Source organism: Bos javanicus, chromosome 21 (genome assembly GCF_032452875.1).
Source record: "Bos javanicus breed banteng chromosome 21, ARS-OSU_banteng_1.0, whole genome shotgun sequence".
In the NCBI taxonomy this organism is placed as follows: Eukaryota; Metazoa; Chordata; class Mammalia; order Artiodactyla; family Bovidae; genus Bos; species Bos javanicus.
This window is the reverse complement of record NC_083888.1, coordinates 10,122,216-10,142,421: the sequence shown is the minus strand read 5'-3', so window position 1 is coordinate 10,142,421 and position 20,206 is coordinate 10,122,216. Positions and strand designations below refer to the sequence as shown.

The following is a 20,206-nucleotide window of genomic DNA, read 5'->3' as shown; positions in this document are numbered from 1 at the left end:
GGTTGCCTGAGCCATCTTACCCAATAAACACCTCCACCCTCAACTTTTTTTTTTTTTCCCCTTCTTTCTTCTTTTGCAATGAACTGCCCTAGTCACCTCTAAAGGAGGGAACTTGGGTTGTCAGAACTTGGGTTGCGATGTGCTGTCCTCCATTAGGAGCTCAACGCCAGGTTATCCGACTGGCGCCCTGGCTGGGGAAGGCGGTCACCGATCAGACCTGGCAGGAAAGGGAGGAGGGGAGGGGAGGCGAGGGTGAGGGGAGGGGAGGGAAGAGGCTGGGCTGTGATCACCTTCACCTGCCCCGAGCCCGGCCCCCCTGTTCAGCTATCCCTCGACCTTCTGCTGGGGTTAAAGGGGGCGGGGGCGAAAGGGAGGGGGGCACCCCCAGTTACACAAGTGGCCTCCTTCTCGAAGAGAATGAGTTCACCACCTCCCCAGAGGAGCCTCGCCATCCATCCCCTCGGTGTAACTGATGAGACAAACCGCAAGGAAAAACTTCTGTAGCCCATATTTATGGTATTAATGAATAGTTAAAAAAAGATTTACACTTCTTATGATCAATATTCTGAGTTATTTCCCTCAAAGTATATAATTACAGTGTCTTCAGAGTTTTCATCATTGTTTGAGGTGGCAAAACCATTTGTAATTTTCATTAGCCAGTAAACATGTAATTAACATTCAGCACTGTGTTTAACTTAATTCCTGTTTAAGACAAGGACAAGAAGCAGCCGAAGAGCGTTAGTTCCATTTGTTAATTCTGACATACATCTTACCATAACAGTTTCCTAAAATAAAAGATCCGTGTTTCCCCCATTATTCTTCTCTTAAAACAAAACAAAACAAAAATCCATTAGTTAAAATTGTATTAAACTCTGAGAGGCAGCATAGTTTATTCTCATTTTTCGCTAGTTACTGTATTCCTGCTTCCTTTATTCATTTTGGGAGGTGGATGGAGGGAGGGGGTGAATTAAGCATTCATTATCTGAAGACTTGGAGTAGGGAACCCCTCCCCCCCCCCCCCAAAGAAATAGGTTCCGGCTTCAGGAAAGTTCTAGAAGCAGAAATGGGAAGAGGGGGGTGGGCATGAATCCGCAGGGGAGAGGGAAAAATCACTTTGGGGGATAGTTAAAAGTAGAAAATGAGGATTTCAACGGATTCCTAGGAAAATGTTGCCCTCCTGTTTCAAGTTCTATCTTTGATCCAGGGTGAGGGGAGCCTGTCTGCCAGTCTGTGAGGCTGCTGCTTTTTTCCCCTCCTCTCCCACCTCTGTTTTTTTTCCAACTTGCTTTAGGATTAGTCTCCATCCCTCTCGACCCCAAACAGTGGAATTTGGCTGTGCCTTGGGTCGTCTTTGCTCTGCACTATCGCCTATAGTTGTTGGCGGTTTTCTGCTGAGGCTGAGCCGTTAGCCCCAGCCTCCGACTAAACTCATTAAGTTGGGAGATTTTTTTCAATTGGACGGGTGTTTTTAAAGTCTCCTCTTTCCAGCCCCAAACAAGGTGTAACAACGCACTCTTCCTTCTAAGGAATGAGATGAGAGACAAGGATCACTCCAGACATCTCCTACCTACGGTTTGGGGTTTTTTTTCTTAAAGGCGAGGCTTGCATTCCTCAGCAGCTATGTACAAAGCTCCCTGAAACCTCGTCTCTCTAAAGTTACTGTGCAGGGCTTTCCAAGGCTGAGAGCGTCTGATACATGGGGAAGCACTTCCTTGAGGTGGAAGATCTTTCCCTTCACCTTTCCTCTTTTTCCCTGCAGGCTAGTGCCTACTTTTTATCAGTTTGCACAATCGCTTAGATAAACACCGAGGAGGAGATTCTCTTTAATTATCAAAGACACATCTTTTCAGGGGGCCAACAAAGCGGTTTATTTCACCCGCCAAACTAAAGGAGAGTTATTCCTGTTTAGAAGGAAGATGCAAGCGGTTTGGGACCTTGAACAAGGCAAATATGGTTTTGGTATGTTTACTTACAGTATTTTTTCTCTCTCTCTCTCTCTCCTTTCTCACTTTTCTCCTTGTGCTATGTGGGGTTGGGGATGACTTGGGGTTTTTCAAGAAAAAATCGGATTGCTAACGTGTATGGAATGCCTAGGACTGTGGTTTAAGGGGTTTGGGGAAGGGGAGACCGTCAATTCAATGCATTGCCATATTTTATTACATGTGTGTGGTAGGAGAGGTGGTGGAGGGGGGAAGAGGGGGAATATACAATTGCAAAGCTGCCAAAATATGATTAAACCGAAGCGTAAAGACTGCGGTGCCTCCCATCTCCTCAAACTCATTTCCTTCGCTAGAGCAAACTAAAAGCCAGTCCTTATAAGCGTGCTTTTCCAAGCAACAGACGACTCGGTTTTCTAGCAAAGGAGCTGCTAGGCTCGCACTAAGTGTCAGAATATACTGTTCGATTTGCCTCGGCGCTGCATTTTGCAACCTTGTGCAACTGACAACCAGCCAGGCAGGGAGGGAGGAAAGCGCTGCCCGGCGCCCTCGGCCGCGGCTCGGGGAGGCGAGCGTTCGGTTAGCTAGGAGGAGAAGCGCGACGAGAAGGGTACTCACCATCGGGCGGGGTGGTGGAGCTGGCGTGCGAATTTCAGGCAAACGTTTACCTTTTTGCTGTCTATTGCAACCGCGTCGGGCTGACTTAAGCAGTTCTGTGCTCTATCCAAAACGTTCAAGGAACAGTTCCTCATTTTTAAAAAGCCAGCGAGAGAAACGACAGAGACAGAGAAAGAAAAAGAGAGGAGGGGGTGAGGGGGACGCACATAAACCCAGTTCAGGAAGAAAAAAAAAAAAAAAAATCATCACCTCTCCGCCAGGGAATCGGGAAACGCAGAGATCTGAGTCCGGTCCAACCAAGTCAAAGCCAATTAATTTTAAATCCTGAAGAATTATTCAGATTAAAATGTACAGAAGTTTCATTCTGCTATGCCTACGTGAGCTCAAAGTCGTTTCCCTTTAAGAGCTCTTTTCTTTTAAAGTTGAATTTTAGGCAGCGAGGACTCTTACACTAGGGGGCAGACAGATACTGTACTAGCTCCAATCTTAAGCAATTTTTTCCCTCCCAGCATATGCTCTGATTTAGCACTGTAAATTTTTCAGAGGACCCAACTCTGACAGCCCCTGGTGATTTTCAAAGTACCACAAGCCAGTGGTTAAAAATTGCATTGACTTGGAAGTTCAGAGAGACACAATGGAAGCCCCTTTCCCTATTCATGGAGCTCCAGTGTGGTGGAAGAGAAAAACACACACGGACTAGATTGAGGGGAAGGAGGATTTCAATGAATCCTGGTGGACAGAACTGGTTTCTACTGAGTTCAGAGTTAAACTCAGCATTTGCTGGGGTTTGTATTCATGTTGTGATTTAATTTGTGTAGAATTACAGGCACTTTCTGCAAGAAAATCATATTCCTGGGTGGGTTTTTTTTTTCCCCTACAGTTAAACAAATGTTTTTTCAACTTTCTCTGGCCAAATTTAAGCTTGCCATTCTTCTCATTAAAATAAATTTATATCTGCAATAAAAGACTGGGCTGGATTTAAAAAAAACATATTAATATTTATATTTTAGCCTTAGAGCTGTTTTGTTCAAAGAATACGAACATCTCTGAAGAAGACATTTTAAAACCTGCTCCCCTCTTTTTCATTCTCAGTCTGCAATCTTCTCTCTTCTTCCATACAATAAAATTAACTGCAATTGATAGTCATTTTTTTGGTTTGTTTTTGGCTTTTTAATAGCACCCCCATAACTGAATGAGTCCTAAGATAAAGAGTAAAACACCTCTGACTCTATAGCTGCCCTGGGGTCGTATGCCTAGCAGACTCCAGAGCTGTTGAAGATGGTTGGGAAATCCTTCATTTAAAATCTGAGGCCATCAGAGCGTACTTCAAATACCAAAAATCTCAAAGTGGATGGGGTAACTCTTGCTCCTCAAAATTTTTCCCACTGCATGTTTGTAGAAGGTTATCTTGCCATAGAAATGCCTGCACCCAAGAGGCAAGTTTAGGGTTTCTCTGTAATCAATTATTCTTATCTTCTATTAAATTGAGATAAGGATACCCATTAGATTTTCTATCTCAACCCCAGCCCTACCACATCTTTGCTGAGTCTGCCCCTAATCTATTGACATCTGTAGCATTAGGCAATTCCTCCTCGAATCATAGAGATTGAAAAGAAAAAGAAGAAAAAAGACACAACCTTCTCTGAAATGATTTCTCTTCCATCCTTCTTGTCCTCTTTAGGAGAAAATTATATTGTATCTATAATCATCCTGAAATTTGCTGCCTGGCTTCCCTCTACGGCAATCTCATTACACACCAGGTTCATGATAGTTCAGTGTCCACTGAAGGTTAAAAAAAAAAAAAAACCTCCAAATAATCCCAGCACCTGCAGCTTTAGTGAAATATCTAATTTCAGCGGAGAAACGGTGAGGGCTAAGAAGGTTTCAAGAACGAAGCAAGGAGGATCTTTTCTGCCCTAAAACCAAGCCCCTCTCCGCCTACATCTTCCTTTAGTTCTTAGCTCGTATTCTGCCCCTGTGTGTAAAGTGTATTGAGTACAGAGTACAATCTACACATGTCAATTATTTGTACGATTTATTTTTTTAAATTCTTCATTGCCTCGATTTCTCAAACTACTAAGGATGCTTTCCTGTGGTCATTAATTTACTCTTTATGTGTGTTCATGTTTCCTAAAGCTCAGCATGCTTTGTGTAAAATATCTTAATTGTTCATAAACCTGGTTGGATTACTAGTCCATAGATTTTTCTTGGTGCAAAGAGTGTATGATGGAGTCGCAGTTTTGTTCTATAAATGTTGAATAGTGATGATCCACTAGCTGGTCAAAAGCGAACAGAAAGATTACTGCGTTGGAATATAACGTGTTCTGGGGGACAATTCTAGATGTTTGATGTTTAAAACTAAATGCTCCAGAATTCAGAGATACAACCGGCTTGATGATTTTTAGCACATTGAGCAGAATGGCACAGGCAATGAAGTTGTTCTCATTGCAGCGAATCTCTTGAGGTAGAATATGGCTTGTGCAGTGATTCCTGTGACTTGTACTTGGTATTATTGCCAATTTGGGGCAGAATCTCTGTGTGTGTTTTAATGGCTGTATGAATGCTTAAAAGGAACTTGAGGAACAATGAAGTCCTACTCAACTGTTCTATGACCTAGGAGTATAGTCGCTGAAGTCTTTGTCTGTGTACGTTGACAAATGTGCATCTGATACATGTGCGCTTACATGTGTGTACAGAGGGTACGCACAGGGGACGCTGGAGGCTGCGTCCACTTGTCCATCAGCCAGCAGAAAGGTCTTTTCACCTCTCCCCACGACTGGGTGTGTGTCAGGACGCTCGCTGGCTTGGGAGTTAGCTGAAACTAACGAGAGAGAATAAAGTTGAAGAAAATTGATTTTAATTGCGTCATGACAATGAGATGAAGTCTACTTCGGCTTCTCAGCATCTGAGATGCTTTATTTGAGCAATTAAAATGTCAGGCCACGTACCTGTGAAATGTTAACCCTACATGGACAAAAAAAAAAAAAAAAAGAGCCACTGAATGGCTCTTTTTATTTAAAAAAGAAAGAAAGAAAAAGAACCACCAAACCAAGCAAGTGATCAGACTTGAATAAGGAAAGGGTCTATTCCCGGATTTGACCAAATGGTTCGTTTGGAAAATGCCTGCCAGCTGGGCTCTAGGTACCTTCCCATCCTCACCCACTACCCCTCTGCAAAGAAACCCGGCAACTTTTCTCTTTCTCTGGCACCGCGGGCACCAAGATGCGCCGGGAGCCCCGGGTGGTGCGCGAGCTGCGGATCCGGTGGCATTGCCAAGTTGTGAGAATCGAAGTCCCCGATTCCATCCAAAGCCTCTCGCGGAGCCTTTAAGAGGCGTCGTTCCGTGCGCGCCGCGCTCCTCACCCCGCCGGGGCGGAAACCTCGGGTGCGGGGTGCGCAGAACGCGGTGGCCGCGCGCCCGGGGACGGCGCGGGCCCATCCCCCGCCTGGCTGCCGCGGGGGCATCGCCACCCCCGCCCCGCCCCCCGCCCCGAGCCCCCGGAGCGCCCGGAGCCCCGGCCGCGACGCCGCTCGCGCTAGGACCGGGCTGCGCCCGCGGCCGCCATGGCGGGGCCGCCGCGCTCCGGCCAATGACGGCGAGGGGGCGGCGCGCGCGCGCCTGGCCAGGCCAACCCCGGCGGCTGCCTTATAAGGCGCGCCGTCGCCATGGCAACGTGCGCTAAGTTGCAGCAGTCGTGTCAAAGTTCACTATATAGAGAGCTCAGTGAGCTGATCGCGGAGAAGCCACTTCTGCCAGCCCCGGCGCCTATAAATCGCATTCCCTCCCGCGCCCCCCTTTTTAGCATATTTGATCACTTTGATTCTCTGTTCTTTTCTCTCCGCGGTGTGTGTGTGCGTGCGCGCGTGTGTGTTTTCTCGTCCTCCTCCTCCTCTCCCCGAGTTGCCTTCTTTCTCCGGGTGCCGTGCTGCCTTTTTTCCCCTCTTTCATTCTTTCTCTCCGTCTTTTTCTCCCCTCTCTGCGCACGAAGGATGTGCTTCTAGGTGGTGATCTGCCCTCCTCTCTCTCTTTTATCATTTCTCCCCCGCCGCCGGCGAGTTGACTCTTTCCCTATGTGTGTGAGGCGGCTCCGGCGGCAGCAGCAGCGGCTCCGGCGGCGGCAGCAGCGGCAGCAGCGGCAGAGCCTTCAGCGGCGGCGGCGGCGCTAGACGCGGCGGCTCCGGGCCCGACCCGGCGGCTTCGGCGGCGGCGGCGGCGGCTCCAGCTCCAGCTCCGGCGGCGGCGGCGGCCCGCAGGGAGCAGCGAGCGGCCTCTATCCGGCGAAAGCGGGCGGCGCGGCCGGAGCGAGCGAGGCGCGCGCCGGGGCGCCCGGGGCAGGCGGCGGCGGCGGCGGCCCAGCGCCAGGACGACGCCGCTCAGCGCCCGACGCGGACCACTTTCATGCTGATTCCCCTGGACCCGGGCAGCGCTCCGGCCACTCCGCGGGCCGCCGGCCTCCGCCCCGGCCTGCCTGGCTCTCTGGGCGCGCCCGAGACCGGCGCCTCTGCTCTCCGAGTCCTCCCGATTTCGATGGCTTTCCTGAATGGCTGACTGTGGGCTGCCCTGGACTTGGCCCCCGGACAGTCGCCTCTCCTCCTCCTCCTCCAACTCCTCGGCTACACACCAGCTCTGAGAGCGAGAGAGTAAACCAGAGAGGGAGGGAGAGCGAGCGAGGAAGATCTTTGGAGAGATTTTTTTTTTTTTTTTTCCTCCTACTTCTGTCTTGAAGCCAGACAATCGACTTGCAGCTCTCCCTCCCCTCCCTCTCTCTCTCTCTCCCTCTCTCTCTCTCTCCACGTTCTGCTCCCACTTGCTCTCCCCCGGCCCCATCCCCTCCCCTCCCCGGCGGAAAGCCCCCCGAAAGCAACAAAGCTGAGCCGAGAGAAACAAACAAAACAAACACACCGGGCCAGACGAGCCATCGACAAAACTTTGCAAAAGCAGAAACAAAAAAGGAAAAACTAACCAACCTCAACCAACCAGCCCCCCCGAGCCACCCGGGGCGCCCTCCCGCGCCCTCTCGCACCCTTTGCACACACAAAAGGCGGCGCGCCGGAGCCCGAGACCCGGGAGCCCGCCGCCGCCCGCAGCCAGGGGAGCAGGAAGTCCGGACGCGGCCCCCATAGATATGGCAATGGTAGTCAGCACGTGGCGCGACCCCCAGGACGAGGTGCCCGGCTCTCAGGGCAGCCAGGCCTCGCAGGCGCCGCCCGTGCCCGGCCCGCCGCCCGGCGCCCCGCACACGCCACAGACGCCCGGCCAAGGGGGCCCGGCCAGCACGCCGGCCCAGACGGCAGCCGGCGGCCAGGGCGGCCCTGGCGGGCCGGGTAGCGACAAGCAGCAGCAGCAGCAGCACATCGAGTGCGTGGTGTGCGGGGACAAGTCGAGCGGCAAGCACTACGGCCAGTTCACGTGCGAAGGCTGCAAGAGCTTCTTCAAGCGCAGCGTGCGGAGGAACCTGAGCTACACGTGCCGCGCCAACCGGAACTGTCCCATCGACCAGCACCACCGCAACCAGTGCCAGTACTGCCGCCTCAAAAAGTGCCTCAAAGTGGGCATGAGACGGGAAGGTATTGGCCTCTCATTTCTCCTCCCCTCGCCCGGGGTCCCGGGGCCCTGGGTGCGTTTGGCTAGCCTGCTCTGGGTAAGGACACAGACGCCCCAAGCTCTTCTCTTCGTATTGCAGCTGAAAGGGGTTTTTATACTAGAAGCAAGTTCTGCAGTGGAACCCAGACCCCCCCAAATCCGCATGCTTTGGCCGACTGATTTCCTCAACTCTCTTCGGGCTGTTTTCATTTCCTTTGCATTGATGGCCAGTTCATTCGAGTTCGCCTTTTTGCAAGGGATGGGGAGGTGGTGGTGGTGGTGGTGGTGATGATGGTGGTTGTTTTAAAGCCTGGTTTACTTCTCTTTCCTCTCCGTTTCTCTCTCTCTCTCCTTGTTTTCCCTGCATGTTCAACATATGTCCCTCCTCCCCACCCCTCTCCCCAGCCCCCACCCTCTCAAAAAAAAAAAAAAAATCAACCTGAGATTGTACTTTTTGTACAGGAGGTTCAAATTACAAATGGCAATTTTATGCACTTCGCCGTATTAACGCTGCCGCCCGGGCAGCGCTCATGTGACCCTCCGTGGATTAACATTCGGCTAAAAAAAAATACCTCTGTTTTCTTTTTTCCTTTCACTTTTGAAAGGAGGAGAGCGCGATAGGGAGTAGGAGCAGGGTGGGCGAGGGGCCTGGGGCGGCTGCTTTCGCTCTGCGCGAGTTGGGTCTTTGTGATATGAAATTCGCCGAGCGCCGCGAGCCCTGCTCGGCCAATGGCGCGCTCGGCGGCGGGCGCGGGCTCCGGGTTGCGGCGAGCGAACGCCCGGGTTTCTTTGTGTTTCTGCGAGAGCGACTCTCCCCGTCCGGCGTCAGATAACCGCTCGTGCCCGAGCCTGGCCGGCCCTCCCCGACCCTCCAGGGCGGCGCCGCCGCCGGCCGCCTGCTCCCCGCCTCTCGCCCGGCTTCCTCTCGCCTCGGCCGGCCTGTCTCTCCGCCCTCTCTCTTCCTGCGAGCACACCGAGTCGGCTGCCGCCAGACCTTGGCTGTCGGCTCGCCTCTCGCCAGGGGTGGCCCGCGGGGCCGGGGCTGCGGGCTTGGGGGTGTGGGGTATGGAGAACGGTGCTGGGGTGGCCAAAGGCCGTCCGGGGTGAAGCTCCTCGGTGTCTTTTGCAAAAGCGTCTCCCCCTCCCCCCAGCCTCGGCCCCCCCACCCCCCACCCCGCGCTCCTTCTCCTCCAATCAATAAAAATATCAGCCGTTCAGCAGTAAAAGAAGAAAGATGCCCCCCACAATGCTCCATCCCTCCCAACGTGCCGGGGACCCCGAGGCAAAGTGGTCCATGCTGGGTGCGCGGCCTCCCGGCCTGGAACGGGCCTCTGAAGCCAGTGGGCCGCCCTGATTGCCGGAGCTGGCCTGGGTGGTGGTCGGAGGAGAGGGCGGCCGGGCTCCCGGAGCCCCTCGGGTCGGTGGCCCTGGCTCGCGGGTGAGAGAGGGGCAGGCCTGCCGGTTCCTGCGCCGCGCGGAGTCGGGGTCGGGGGTTTTGGGGGGTGAGGGGGGCGGGCTTGGGGCTGACCCTGCCGAGGGAGCAGGGGAGACGAGGCTGGGCATTAACGGCAGAGTGTCTCCTTTCCTCCCCGCAGCCGTGCAGAGGGGCAGGATGCCGCCCACCCAGCCGAGCCACGGGCAGTTCGCGCTGACCAACGGGGACCCCCTCAACTGCCACTCCTACCTGTCCGGATATATTTCCCTGCTGCTGCGCGCGGAGCCCTACCCCACGTCGCGCTTCGGCAGCCAGTGCATGCAGCCCAACAATATCATGGGCATCGAGAACATTTGCGAACTGGCCGCGCGGATGCTCTTCAGCGCCGTCGAGTGGGCCCGGAACATCCCCTTCTTCCCTGACCTGCAGATCACCGACCAGGTGGCCCTGCTCCGCCTCACCTGGAGCGAGCTGTTCGTTCTGAACGCGGCCCAGTGCTCCATGCCCCTCCACGTCGCCCCGCTCCTGGCCGCCGCCGGCCTCCACGCCTCGCCCATGTCCGCCGACCGGGTGGTCGCCTTTATGGACCACATACGGATCTTCCAAGAGCAAGTGGAGAAGCTAAAAGCGCTGCACGTCGACTCCGCCGAGTACAGCTGCCTCAAGGCCATAGTCCTGTTCACCTCAGGTAGGAAGGAACCCTGCTCTCTCGTGCCTGGGGGCTCCTAGCTGAGAGTTAGGGCCTAAAACTCTTGGGAGCCCCCAGAGCCACACTGTCGAGGGAAACTTGGAATGGGAACTCTGCCTAGCGGTGGGGCTCCGGCAGGCTTGTTCTGGGGAGAGGAGAGGAAGGCTGGGCCACGGGAAGGATGCTTCAGACTTGACTGTCTCAAAATGGGCCATGGGGAAGCCTCGCAGGCCTGTTGCCCTTCCGCCAGACCAGGATGCACGCTCCTGTTCCCTCCCTCACCTCAGGCACTCTGGGCCAGCTGAGCGGGAATCTCCTCTACCCCCATGGCTCTCCTGTCACCCGGGCTGAGCCTCCGGGAGATGCCTGTAGGCGCTGGAACAGTCCTGGTATCAGCCCCTCAGGGGAAGGTTTGCCCCTGGCGGGAGGGGGAAAAGTTTGCCTGCTAACTCAGTGCAAGTTGGAGCTCCAGGCCCGGCCAACCTGAGGGCAGCAATTTTCAAAAGCATATTTTTTCTTAAAACAATGCAGACTGTCCAGAGAGGGGAAAGAGCTGTCAGGAAGGGGCAGGAGGAAGAAAGGGGCCATCATCGCTCTTCAGAATGTCTGCAGGGGGTTCAAGACTCAGGTCTGTCGTTTCCCCCGCCCAGGCAAACACTTAAGGCAATTTTTAAACACCCCAAAGTGTGTGCCAACTTGGGCTGGATATGAGTGTTGCCAGAGATATAAAACCATCACTGACTGCATTATGAAATCTAATTAGTTTGCAGGTAGTTTAACCTGTGTGAGTAATAGATCTAATGTTAATTAACTCTGGAGGTCAAATGATCATGGAAGGTGTCTGGCTTACCACTTTGGGCCACACCTGAGCCTTTTGGCTGGCCCCCCAGGCTGAGTTCAGCAGAGCCCAGGTGGGTGGAAATCACCCCTTCCACATGCTTGTTCCGAGTTGTCAGCTGACCCCCTTTGTCACGGTTCAGAGAGGAAGGGGGCTCCCCGTTCAAGATAACAAAATTTGGACCTGGGTAGGGCTTGGAACCTAGTCACCCACTGCAGGTTTTGCAGCTTGCAGTCAGGACACCAGGAGAGCTGAGGAGTTCCTGTAGCAGACAAAAAGATCCACAGTCTCTTCCTTATTGTTCCAAGGAAATCTGGGGACCCAAGTCTTGAGCTGAGTCTGTCTGTCGTAGGTTCTGAGTCCTTAACCCACTTTCTTTTATATATTACCTCTTTTTGCATAAAGTCCATCCCCTCCACCGTCACCCCCAAATTCTGTCTTTGAAAGTCCTTAGGTAATCAATTAAAGGGCAGTGTCTGGGCAAGGAAGGGCTGTATGCAGAGGCTTGGATCTGGATTATTTTTCTCGGGGGACCTGTCACAACTAGAACGGTTGCCTGATGCAAATGTACAGACAGGATCGTCCCCTAACCCAGAGTCACCTTCAACCCTTCCTGCAACCCAACACCCAGCCCATGTTCCCAGACCATCCAGGCGGTGGTTCCTTTCTTGAGCTCATTGTTAGCTCTTAGACTTACCTTAGTCTTCCAGGGAAAGAAATGGCTGATACTCTTGTAACAGTTTAATTTATTAGTGTTTGTAAAATGTAGAGGCCTGTGTGGAGAATGCAGATCGCCTCACAAAGAGATAAAGGTCCCTGTTATCTGATTCTGAGAGAGACAGTGCACTTGCGGAGAGGAGTCCAATGCAAACAGATCTTTTAATTTCTGATCACAGACACCTATGCATTCTGTAGATATGCAGAGCCCTAGATCCACACATGAGGAGGTTGTATGTGTGTTCTGGTTCTTGGGGTGGACTCAGTGGTGGCTTTTTTTGAATATCTGCTTTAAGGATTGACAATATGCATGTGTTAGCCCTAGTCTTGCCTGAGGAGCCCCCAAAGGTCAGGTCACAACCTGCACCGCCTTCACTGAGAAGCCTCTCATTTCAAAGGCACTTATTGTATTTTCACATATCTGAAAAAGAAACGTGTTTTCCTGAAGATAACAGGGAGGGGGTTTCTTCTTCTCGGAGGGACCTGGGTTTACCAAAAAAAAAAAAAAAAATCAGGGGGGGTGGGTAGGAGAAAAAGGGAGAGAGAAGAAAAGGAGGGAAAAGAAACAGCTCAAATGAACAGAGAGATCACAGTTTGCATGGCTGCCCTTCAATAGGCTAAACTGACAAGATCAGTTTTAAAGGGCCACTTAAATCAGTTTCAAAGACTGGAGAAAAATGAGTCGCCCTCTTTGGGGAGAATCTGAGGCTGGGTCGTGGGCGCCATTACCCGGGGCTGGGCCAGGTTGTTGCCCCCCCCCCCCCACTATATAATTATAAGCCAAACTATTATTTACAGAGGAGGAGGGGCGGAGCACTGGTAGTTTTGGTTTCATCTGTTTGTCAGTCTGTTTACTGACCTGAGCTGGATTCACCCGGTGCACTTTGCTTGGGCCTCCCGGTCACCAAGCCTGAGGAGTGGGACATAGAAAGCCTGCAGTACACTGAATTGTGTTCTGTTTTAAAGCTAATATCCCAGGACCGTCTCACACAGTTCCCCCCTCCCAAGCCCCCAAGTTTTCAGTCCGTAGGCATTTGCTCCAGCTCCGGTTGGGGCAGTTTGACAGAGCACTGTACACACACTTCATGTGACCCATTTCAAACCTCTTAATCTGATGACTGAATTCTTCGTCGTCTTCTTCTTTTTTTTTTTTTTTAAACTTTCTTCCAGATGCCTGTGGTCTCTCTGATGTAGCCCATGTGGAAAGCTTGCAGGAAAAGTCCCAGTGTGCTTTGGAAGAATACGTTAGGAGCCAGTACCCCAACCAACCAACACGATTTGGAAAGCTTTTGCTTCGCCTCCCTTCCCTCCGCACGGTCTCCTCCTCAGTCATAGAGCAATTGTTTTTCGTCCGTTTGGTAGGTAAAACCCCCATCGAAACCCTCATCCGGGATATGTTACTGTCTGGCAGCAGTTTTAACTGGCCGTATATGGCAATTCAATAAATAAATCAATCAAAATAAGAAGGGGGAGTGAAACAGAGAGAAAGAAAAGGCAAAAGACTGGTTTGTTTGCTTAAATTCCTTCTGTTAAGAAAGGATATAAAAGGATGTTACAAGTTTGCTAAAAGAAGAGAGGGGAAGAATTTAATGGACTGTGAATTTCCAAAAAAAAAAAAAAAGACTGTCGAATGAACTTTTACAGAATGCATTAAAAAAAAAAAACTCCTGTGTCGGTCAGAACAACTTGCTACTTATCATTTTTGTATAAAAAGGAAATTAGTCTTTTTTCTTTTTTTGGGTAAATTTTGGAAAAATATTGCTAAAAGTGCATTTAAGGAGATTGGGAGAAAATTAGCAGAATGGAGAAAGTAAGTCTTTTTTTTTTTTCCCAAATTATTAATTGTCCTGTGTCTATGTACCTCTAGCTGTTCTTTTTTGTACTTTTCTGGTTCCAAACCAGTTTATTCTGTGGTTCTATAATAAGTTTTGATATAATCTTGGCTTCTTAAAAACTGTGTATCCTTAAAATATATGTTCTGCAAGAATTAAAACTGAGTCCATGAAAATATCATAGGAAGACATAAAACTTTAAAAGGCAACTCAAAGATGATGGAAACGCACTTACAAGTGGTGACCAAAAATTTTAGATGAAGTTGAGCACTCTAATTTGAGAACTGGAGGAACCACATACAACACTAAAAAACTTCCCCTACCCTGACCCACCCCCGCTCCCCAAAAGACACCATGACAAACCTAGCTTTTTAAAAATATTTTAAGAAAGAGAATGAACTGTGGAATTTATTGGCAGCCAAGGAATGTGTCCAAGACACATGCTGAGGTTTTGAATAAAAAGTGAACTTTTGTAATTTGAATTGGGTCCCGCTTAGTTCTTGAATTGTTATGAAAATCCTATATCTGTTTGTATATTTGCAAACCCTTTGTATTATAATTGTTGATATTTTCCCTTTTTAAAAAATACCATTGAAATCAGCATGACAAAATAACACTGTTGGCACTTATAGGTAACGTGATTGATTCAGTATCTTAGAGTTTACAGTTTGTGTTTTTAAAAAAAAAACTGAAGGTTTTTTTTTTTTTTAAGTGCAACATTTCTGTATACTGTAAAAGTTATAATAACTGAACTGTTTGGTCGAGTCTTTGTGTGTTATATTCCAAGGAAATTGAAAGTATTCAGAAATTAAAATATTATTTGATATCTGAAACCTGTTTGGCTGTCCCCACTGTCTTTCCATCGAGAAGCCCCTGTGAGCTAGCTCTCTCTGAGCTGGGCCAGGGGCTCGCTCTATTTGTTCACTTCCCTCAGCCAGTTTGTTCAAAGGTAGACTAGTGTATTTGCCTGTTTAATTTGGGTGTGATGGGGTGGGGGAGCTGAAGTTAATGGTTTATCTATGGTTTAGGAAGTGCCATACTGATATAGTAAACCACCCCTATTCACCTAATCCTTCTTTTAATTAAAAATGGATTTTCCAGGAAAAAAAAAAAAAAGGCCCTTATATTTGTCACACTTAAGTGCCTGCTTAGGGGAAGGTATTGTGAAAAGTATTAGAAATCTGGAGATCAGTATCTATTTTATGATCAGGAAAAAATACTGTTTTGTACATTTCTGACAGTTACGCAGAGGGCGGTTCAAGCAAGCTAATCCAGCCTTGTCAATAGAAGGCAGTTGTTTGCAATGAGTTTTTCCTTAAGTAGGCGTGATTTTTAAAAATATTCTGTGGTTCTCATCTAGGGTGGTTGTTGAGAGGATTTCAAAATCAGTGATGTAGCTTAGAGTGGCTGAAGGGTTTATTTTTAATGTATATATGATAACTTGCAGTTGGCCTGCCTTCCCCTCCCCCCTGTACGTTCCTTCTGTGAGAGCATGACCACAGGTCAAGGGAATCTTTTCCATTGGAGTTCTGCACATAAAACCACAGCGACATTCTGACATTTCAGATTGTGTAGATACAATCTGTACTACTCTTGGGATCCTTTGTCCTTAAAAGCCAAATTAAGAAAAAGAAGAGAAAAAAAGAAGGAAACTTTATAGGGTGTGTGGATTTCGAAGTATTAACTATTTTGTTTTGGAGGTTTGTTTGTTTGTTTGTTTGTTCCTTTTCCCTCTCTCTTGTCCTGGTTTGAAGGAAGCTCAGTGTGTGGGAGCTTGCAATTTTTGTTCTTACTGAGGCTTTGCAGTACCCACACCACCATCATACATCACTGTGTTGTGGTTTGATTTTAAAAGGGGGTGGTGGGTAAGGGGATGTGAAAGAAAAGGGATCATTTTGTAAAGTGTATTAAACTTTGATACTCAGTTCCAGTCAATACATGTAGACCAGAAAAATCTGTCTGATTTGTGCATCTGAGCGGAGTTCTCCATCTGACCCTCAGCTTCTTTCTGTAGATATATACATACGTAAATCTAAGTATGTTCTTATGACAGAACATTGCTGACCTCTAGATTGAGGTTCGTAGGTTGTTGTTTATTTTCTCCTCTTGCAAGTGCTATCCATGTGAGTGTGTGAAGTTTTCTCTAATAAGTAAAACACAGGCCCTTTGCCTTGTTTGTTTTGTTAGTTTATTGTAAACAGCCATTTGTTGTAAATTATTATTGGCATTAAATTATAATTTATGATTTTCAAAGCAAAAGACAGTCCCTGTTTTATTCTGCTTTAAGCATGTGTTCTAGACGTTGGAAATGTCTCTCTCTCACTAAGTTTCAGCAATGTAGCTTGGGATCTGCGAGGCAGAAAAACAGGACCCAAAATTTTTCAAACGGTTAAAACAAAACCCCTTGTATATGTTTAGAGTGGCCGGAGGAGGATCTGTTTAGAGTCTTGAGTTTGGTTTAAGTTTATAGCATTTAAAGAAAGTTTTTCTTTTCACGCTGAGTTAGAACAAAAGATCTTTGCTGCGACTGAATTGGACAAAAGACGAGGGCTGGGACCCAGCGAGTGCGTTCTGTGTGAAATTGACGAGATCTTTTTTAAAAAGCTGCTAAACATGGCGACTCTTTCCCTTTAAGTGTCTCTTTTTCCTTGCCTTTTTTTCCCCTTACCACCCCCCCACCCCCCATCTGATCTGAGCTCGCTTTATTTCTTTTCCCAACCCCGCTGCCCCTCCTCCTGTTGGTGCTCGGGGGTGGGGGGTGTGTGAGAGAACCCAGTTAGACGCGAAATGCAACAATGGTCCGAGGAGAGAGAGAGAGAGAAAGGGGCGACCGCTGCTTCTCGCCACTTTCAAACAAACCCGGGGGCAGACCGAGCTGGGGAGGGGAGTGGTGACGGTGGTGGAGGGGGGTGGGTTGCGGAATCCTAGCCCGTGCGCTCGGCTCGCGGTCGCCCGGCCTCGGCCCTTCAGCAGCGAGTTCTCGCCAGGGGCCGGGGCTCAAAGTTCGCAGGCTGCGCCCGGGGCCGGCCCCGCGGAGACGGGATGCCGGGGCGAGCATCCGGCCGGCCGCCGGGCCGGGGGCCGGGAGCAGCCGCAGGAGAGGTGCCCCCGGCCCCCGCCCCCCGCCCCCCGCCGACGCGCGGCGGGGCCCCGTCAGCGCTCCCCGGAAGGCCCGGGGTGCCGGGCGCGCCGGGCCGCCCTCCCGGGACGCGCGTGAGGCGGCGGGGGGCGCGCGCGCGTGCGAAACTCGGCCGCGAAGCCCCGCTCCTGACTGGGTCCTGTGAGCGGAGCCAACATGGCGTCTCCCAGCGCGCCGCGAGCGCCGGGCTGCCAGGCGCGGCGGGGCCGGCTAATGGGAAACACATTGGGTATCCGAAAGGGGGGGAAAAAAAAGCGGGGGCGGGGGGGAGGGTGGGGGCTAAAGGCCGCTGCTTCTGCAGGCAGAGAACCCTCTTTTCAAACTCTCCCCGGCGAGTAAGTGCGGGCCTCGGTGGTGCCTGTAGTTAGAGCGACAGAACTGCGAGGGGACACGCTGGTGACGCGGTGGCCCCCTTTTCCGTCCGCCCCCCGCCCCTCATGACCAGGAGGGGTTATTCCAGGTCTGCCCCCTCAGCAAGAACCGAGTGAGAGAAAGTCGGCCTCCACGACCGCTGGTCTTCAATGAGTGGTGGAGGGGGAGGGGGCGAGGCCATAGGAACAAACCTCGGTCAGTCGTCGCGCTCGTTAATGTAGGGGCTGCAGCTGGGGGGTCGTCCCGCGAGCCCCTCCGAGTTGTTGGGGTGGGGTGGGGGCGGGATGGTGGAGTGTGGGGACCGGCCGGCCATCCCCCCCGCAGGACGTGGGCACAGCTAACTTGCTGCTTCCGTGGCAAACTTGGAGGAAAGGGGGCTTTCCGGGTGGAGGGCTGCCTGGGGGCGCTCAGGGGTCGAGGGCGGGCTGCGGGGGCGGGGGTCTCAGGCCCTAGAAGCGCACGAGCCGGCGTGGACGGCGCCCCTGACAGGAGCGCTTCTGCAGTAGCGGGGGAGGATCTCTTTTATCGAACAGGTTTGAGAGCAGGGGAGGTCGGCCGTGGGACAGATCCGGCCGCCCATAGAGGGTCTCCTGAGGGCCTCTTAAGAGACTGGCTTGGGCCCGGGCTGAGCTCTCCGCCGACGGGGGAAATCGCCCTGAACGTCCCACTGCAGCTCCGGCCCAGGCCTGGAGACCCTTACCCTCAGCCTCCTGGGAGGGGAGTGAGGTTACTCTCTGAATTCCGGGCCTCGTCAAGATTTATTGAAGTTAGGTTTAAAAAACGTGCTTCAGATGATTTTTTCCCATTTTCTCAGATTTCAAAGGCTCCCTGCAGTGCGGCTGCCTAATTAATGGTGAAATTCAACTAAATCTAATTATGCAGTAATTTTAAAGCAGTTAGTGCTGGGCGTTGGTTTGTAATAGGACCCCAGTTTTTTAAAGTTTGCTTACTGTGTTGGTTTAGGAGAAAGCTATCTTTTGTATGGCAAAGAAAGAGGGGGAAATAGTTTTCCTGCGTGAAGGCCTGAGACCGCCCCCCACCCGCTCCATTTCCATCCCCACTTCTATCTATCTCCCTGCCCTTCTCGCTCGCTCTTTTTCCTTCTGCCAAGCTCAAGCTGAAAGGCTGAGCGAGGTGCTAACCCAACCAGGAGACCCGGTTTCATAGCCAAAGGGGAAAGGCCGAATTTTTCACAAGGAGACACAAAGGGACTTTGGTATCTGCCCTCCTGGACGCATCTGTAAATGCCCGAAAACAGGGAAGGGACTCTCATCTCCTCTAATAGAGAACAGATTTCCTCTCTTTAACATCCATTGTCATTAAGGGGAAAAGCTGACTCTTGGAGTTATAAATCTTATCGTCCTTCTGATAACAGACTTGTAATAAGTTAGCGTCTTATTCAAAGTGAACTGTAAAACTGCCTCATTTAATATGGCATCTGTGTCATTAAAACTTTTTCATTTTTTTCCGCCTTTGCGTCTTGCAGGCCTGGCATTCAGGCAAGCCCCGAGGTGCCTAGTGGGCCTCTGGGCTTGGACCAAGAGGGAGAGAGGTGTGAGAGATGGGCTGCCTGGTTTAGCCTCTGGATCTCAGTCTGGGGGTGAGAGACCCCTGAGGCAGAGAGGACGTGGGTGGGGGGGTTGCTGTGTCCCCCTTTCCCATTCCCCTGAGCGGCCCCCTCGAAATGACGTTCCTTGAAAGAAACATGCTTGTGATTAGCTAAGCAAACACATCTGCTTTCGGAGTTGGGCCTTCGTTAATTAGCTGAACAAAGGGCCGTTTTGCTTTTTACCTTTTGCTGGGGGAGAGTGTGTTATTTCAGGAGTGTCGCGGGCCCTCCTCTTTTCAATTGCAGCCACGACGTTAATTTTATTGGGATTACTGATGGGAAATGAGGTGGCGCAGGCTTCCGAGAGGAAAAGCTTGATCATTACCCCCTCTGGAACTATATTTTTCCACCCTACCTCCTGCTTGCGAGGAGGGGGTGGGGGCCGAACTGCGCAGCAAGTTCGGAGCAATTGGAATCAGGCTCGCCGTCCGCTGATATCGGGTGACAGAGCGTGTGTGGAAGCTGAACTCTGTAATTTGCGCTTCTGTTTCTTTATTAGGCCTGGACAACGAACTAATGAGCTTTGGCCCAGCACAGTGTCACTTGTATTTATTTTCTTATGGTAACTTTGAGGTAGCGGAAGTGTTCCTCACCAAGAGCCGGGAGGGCCATAAGCCCTGACCGAGGCTGCCCTCAGCCGGGGCTGGTGGCCGCGTCCCCGGGGAGCGAGGAGGCGCGCAGAACTGAGGGAGCCGGGGACTGGGCCTTTAGGTGAGGCCCTGGGGCGCTCAGGAAGGGTTAGGACCTTTGGAGGCCCAGGCATTCCCGCAGGCCCAGCTCCCTGAGATCGAGGCCGAGGGCCAGGTCGAGGGCCGTGAGGCTAGCCTGGGGCAGGTCCCCAGGCGGGATGATGGTCAGAGGTGCAAAGGTGGCATGGCTCCCTCCTGGCGCCGGACGGAGGAGGGCTCCACAGGCCGAGCAGGTCGGGCCAGGGACGCCTTGGAGCGAGCGGGGCTCTCCCGCCCCGTGGCCAAGGCGCCGGTCTGCTTTGTGTCGAGGGAGGCCTGGTTCAGCTCTCTGGCTAACTGGTTGGGGGGTGGGTGGGGCGGAGGGGACGCTTTAAAGGCGCTCTCGGAATCCTCAAGTGCCGGGGCTTCCCTGCCGCCTCTCCCTGGCTTGCTCCAAGGAGTGTCAGTTGGAGAGGCCTAGGATACAGTCAAGGAGGAGTTGGGGCCTGGGGACCGCAGAGGGTCAGCGGAGGCAGCGCGAGCATCCCTTGCGCTGAGACTGAGAACACAAGCCCCCCAGGCGGAGCGGGGTCGGGGTGCGGGACGAACGGGAGCCCAGGGAACTGCGAGGCGAACGGGGGCTTCTCCGCTCCGCAGCCGGAGGCTTCCCGCGGCTCCTGCCTCGCTCCCCGCCAGGCAGCCCCGGCTAATAACGCCCAGGCACTGTGTCCCCGCCCGCCCCATCTCCCCTCGCCCCATCCCTCTGCTT

The 20,206-nt window shown here is 51.7% G+C and overlaps 1 protein-coding gene across 2 annotated transcripts; it reads left to right on the top strand.

The window, feature by feature from the left end:
- Positions 1–1,146: 1,146 nt before the first annotated feature.
- NR2F2 (nuclear receptor subfamily 2 group F member 2) lies at positions 1,147–14,482 on the top strand. Of its 2 annotated transcripts, none has more exons than XM_061394286.1 (3): positions 1,147–1,959; positions 9,735–10,262; positions 12,988–14,482. In XM_061394286.1, the coding sequence occupies exons 1-3, from the start codon at positions 1,917–1,919 to the stop codon at positions 13,260–13,262; spliced, it is 846 nt and encodes a 281-aa protein (XP_061250270.1). In that variant the 5' UTR covers positions 1,147–1,916; the 3' UTR covers positions 13,263–14,482. The 2 variants fall into 2 exon arrangements, with proteins under 2 accessions (XP_061250270.1, XP_061250269.1); XM_061394285.1 differs by lacking the exon at positions 1,147–1,959 and adding an exon at positions 6,971–8,123.
- Positions 14,483–20,206: the final 5,724 nt, after the last annotated feature.

What these genes read in the sequence shown, in the direction of transcription:
- NR2F2 (XM_061394285.1), top strand. Translation starts at nt 7,682, where the DNA reads ATGGCAATGGTAGTCAGCACGTGGCGCGACCCCCAGGACGAGGTGCCC. An exon ending in AGTGGGCATGAGACGGGAAG is followed by an intron (nt 8,124 to 9,734) that starts GTATTGGCCTCT and finishes TCCTCCCCGCAG; the next exon opens with CCGTGCAGAGGGGCAGGATG. An exon ending in CATAGTCCTGTTCACCTCAG is followed by an intron (nt 10,263 to 12,987) that starts GTAGGAAGGAAC and finishes ACTTTCTTCCAG; the next exon opens with ATGCCTGTGGTCTCTCTGAT.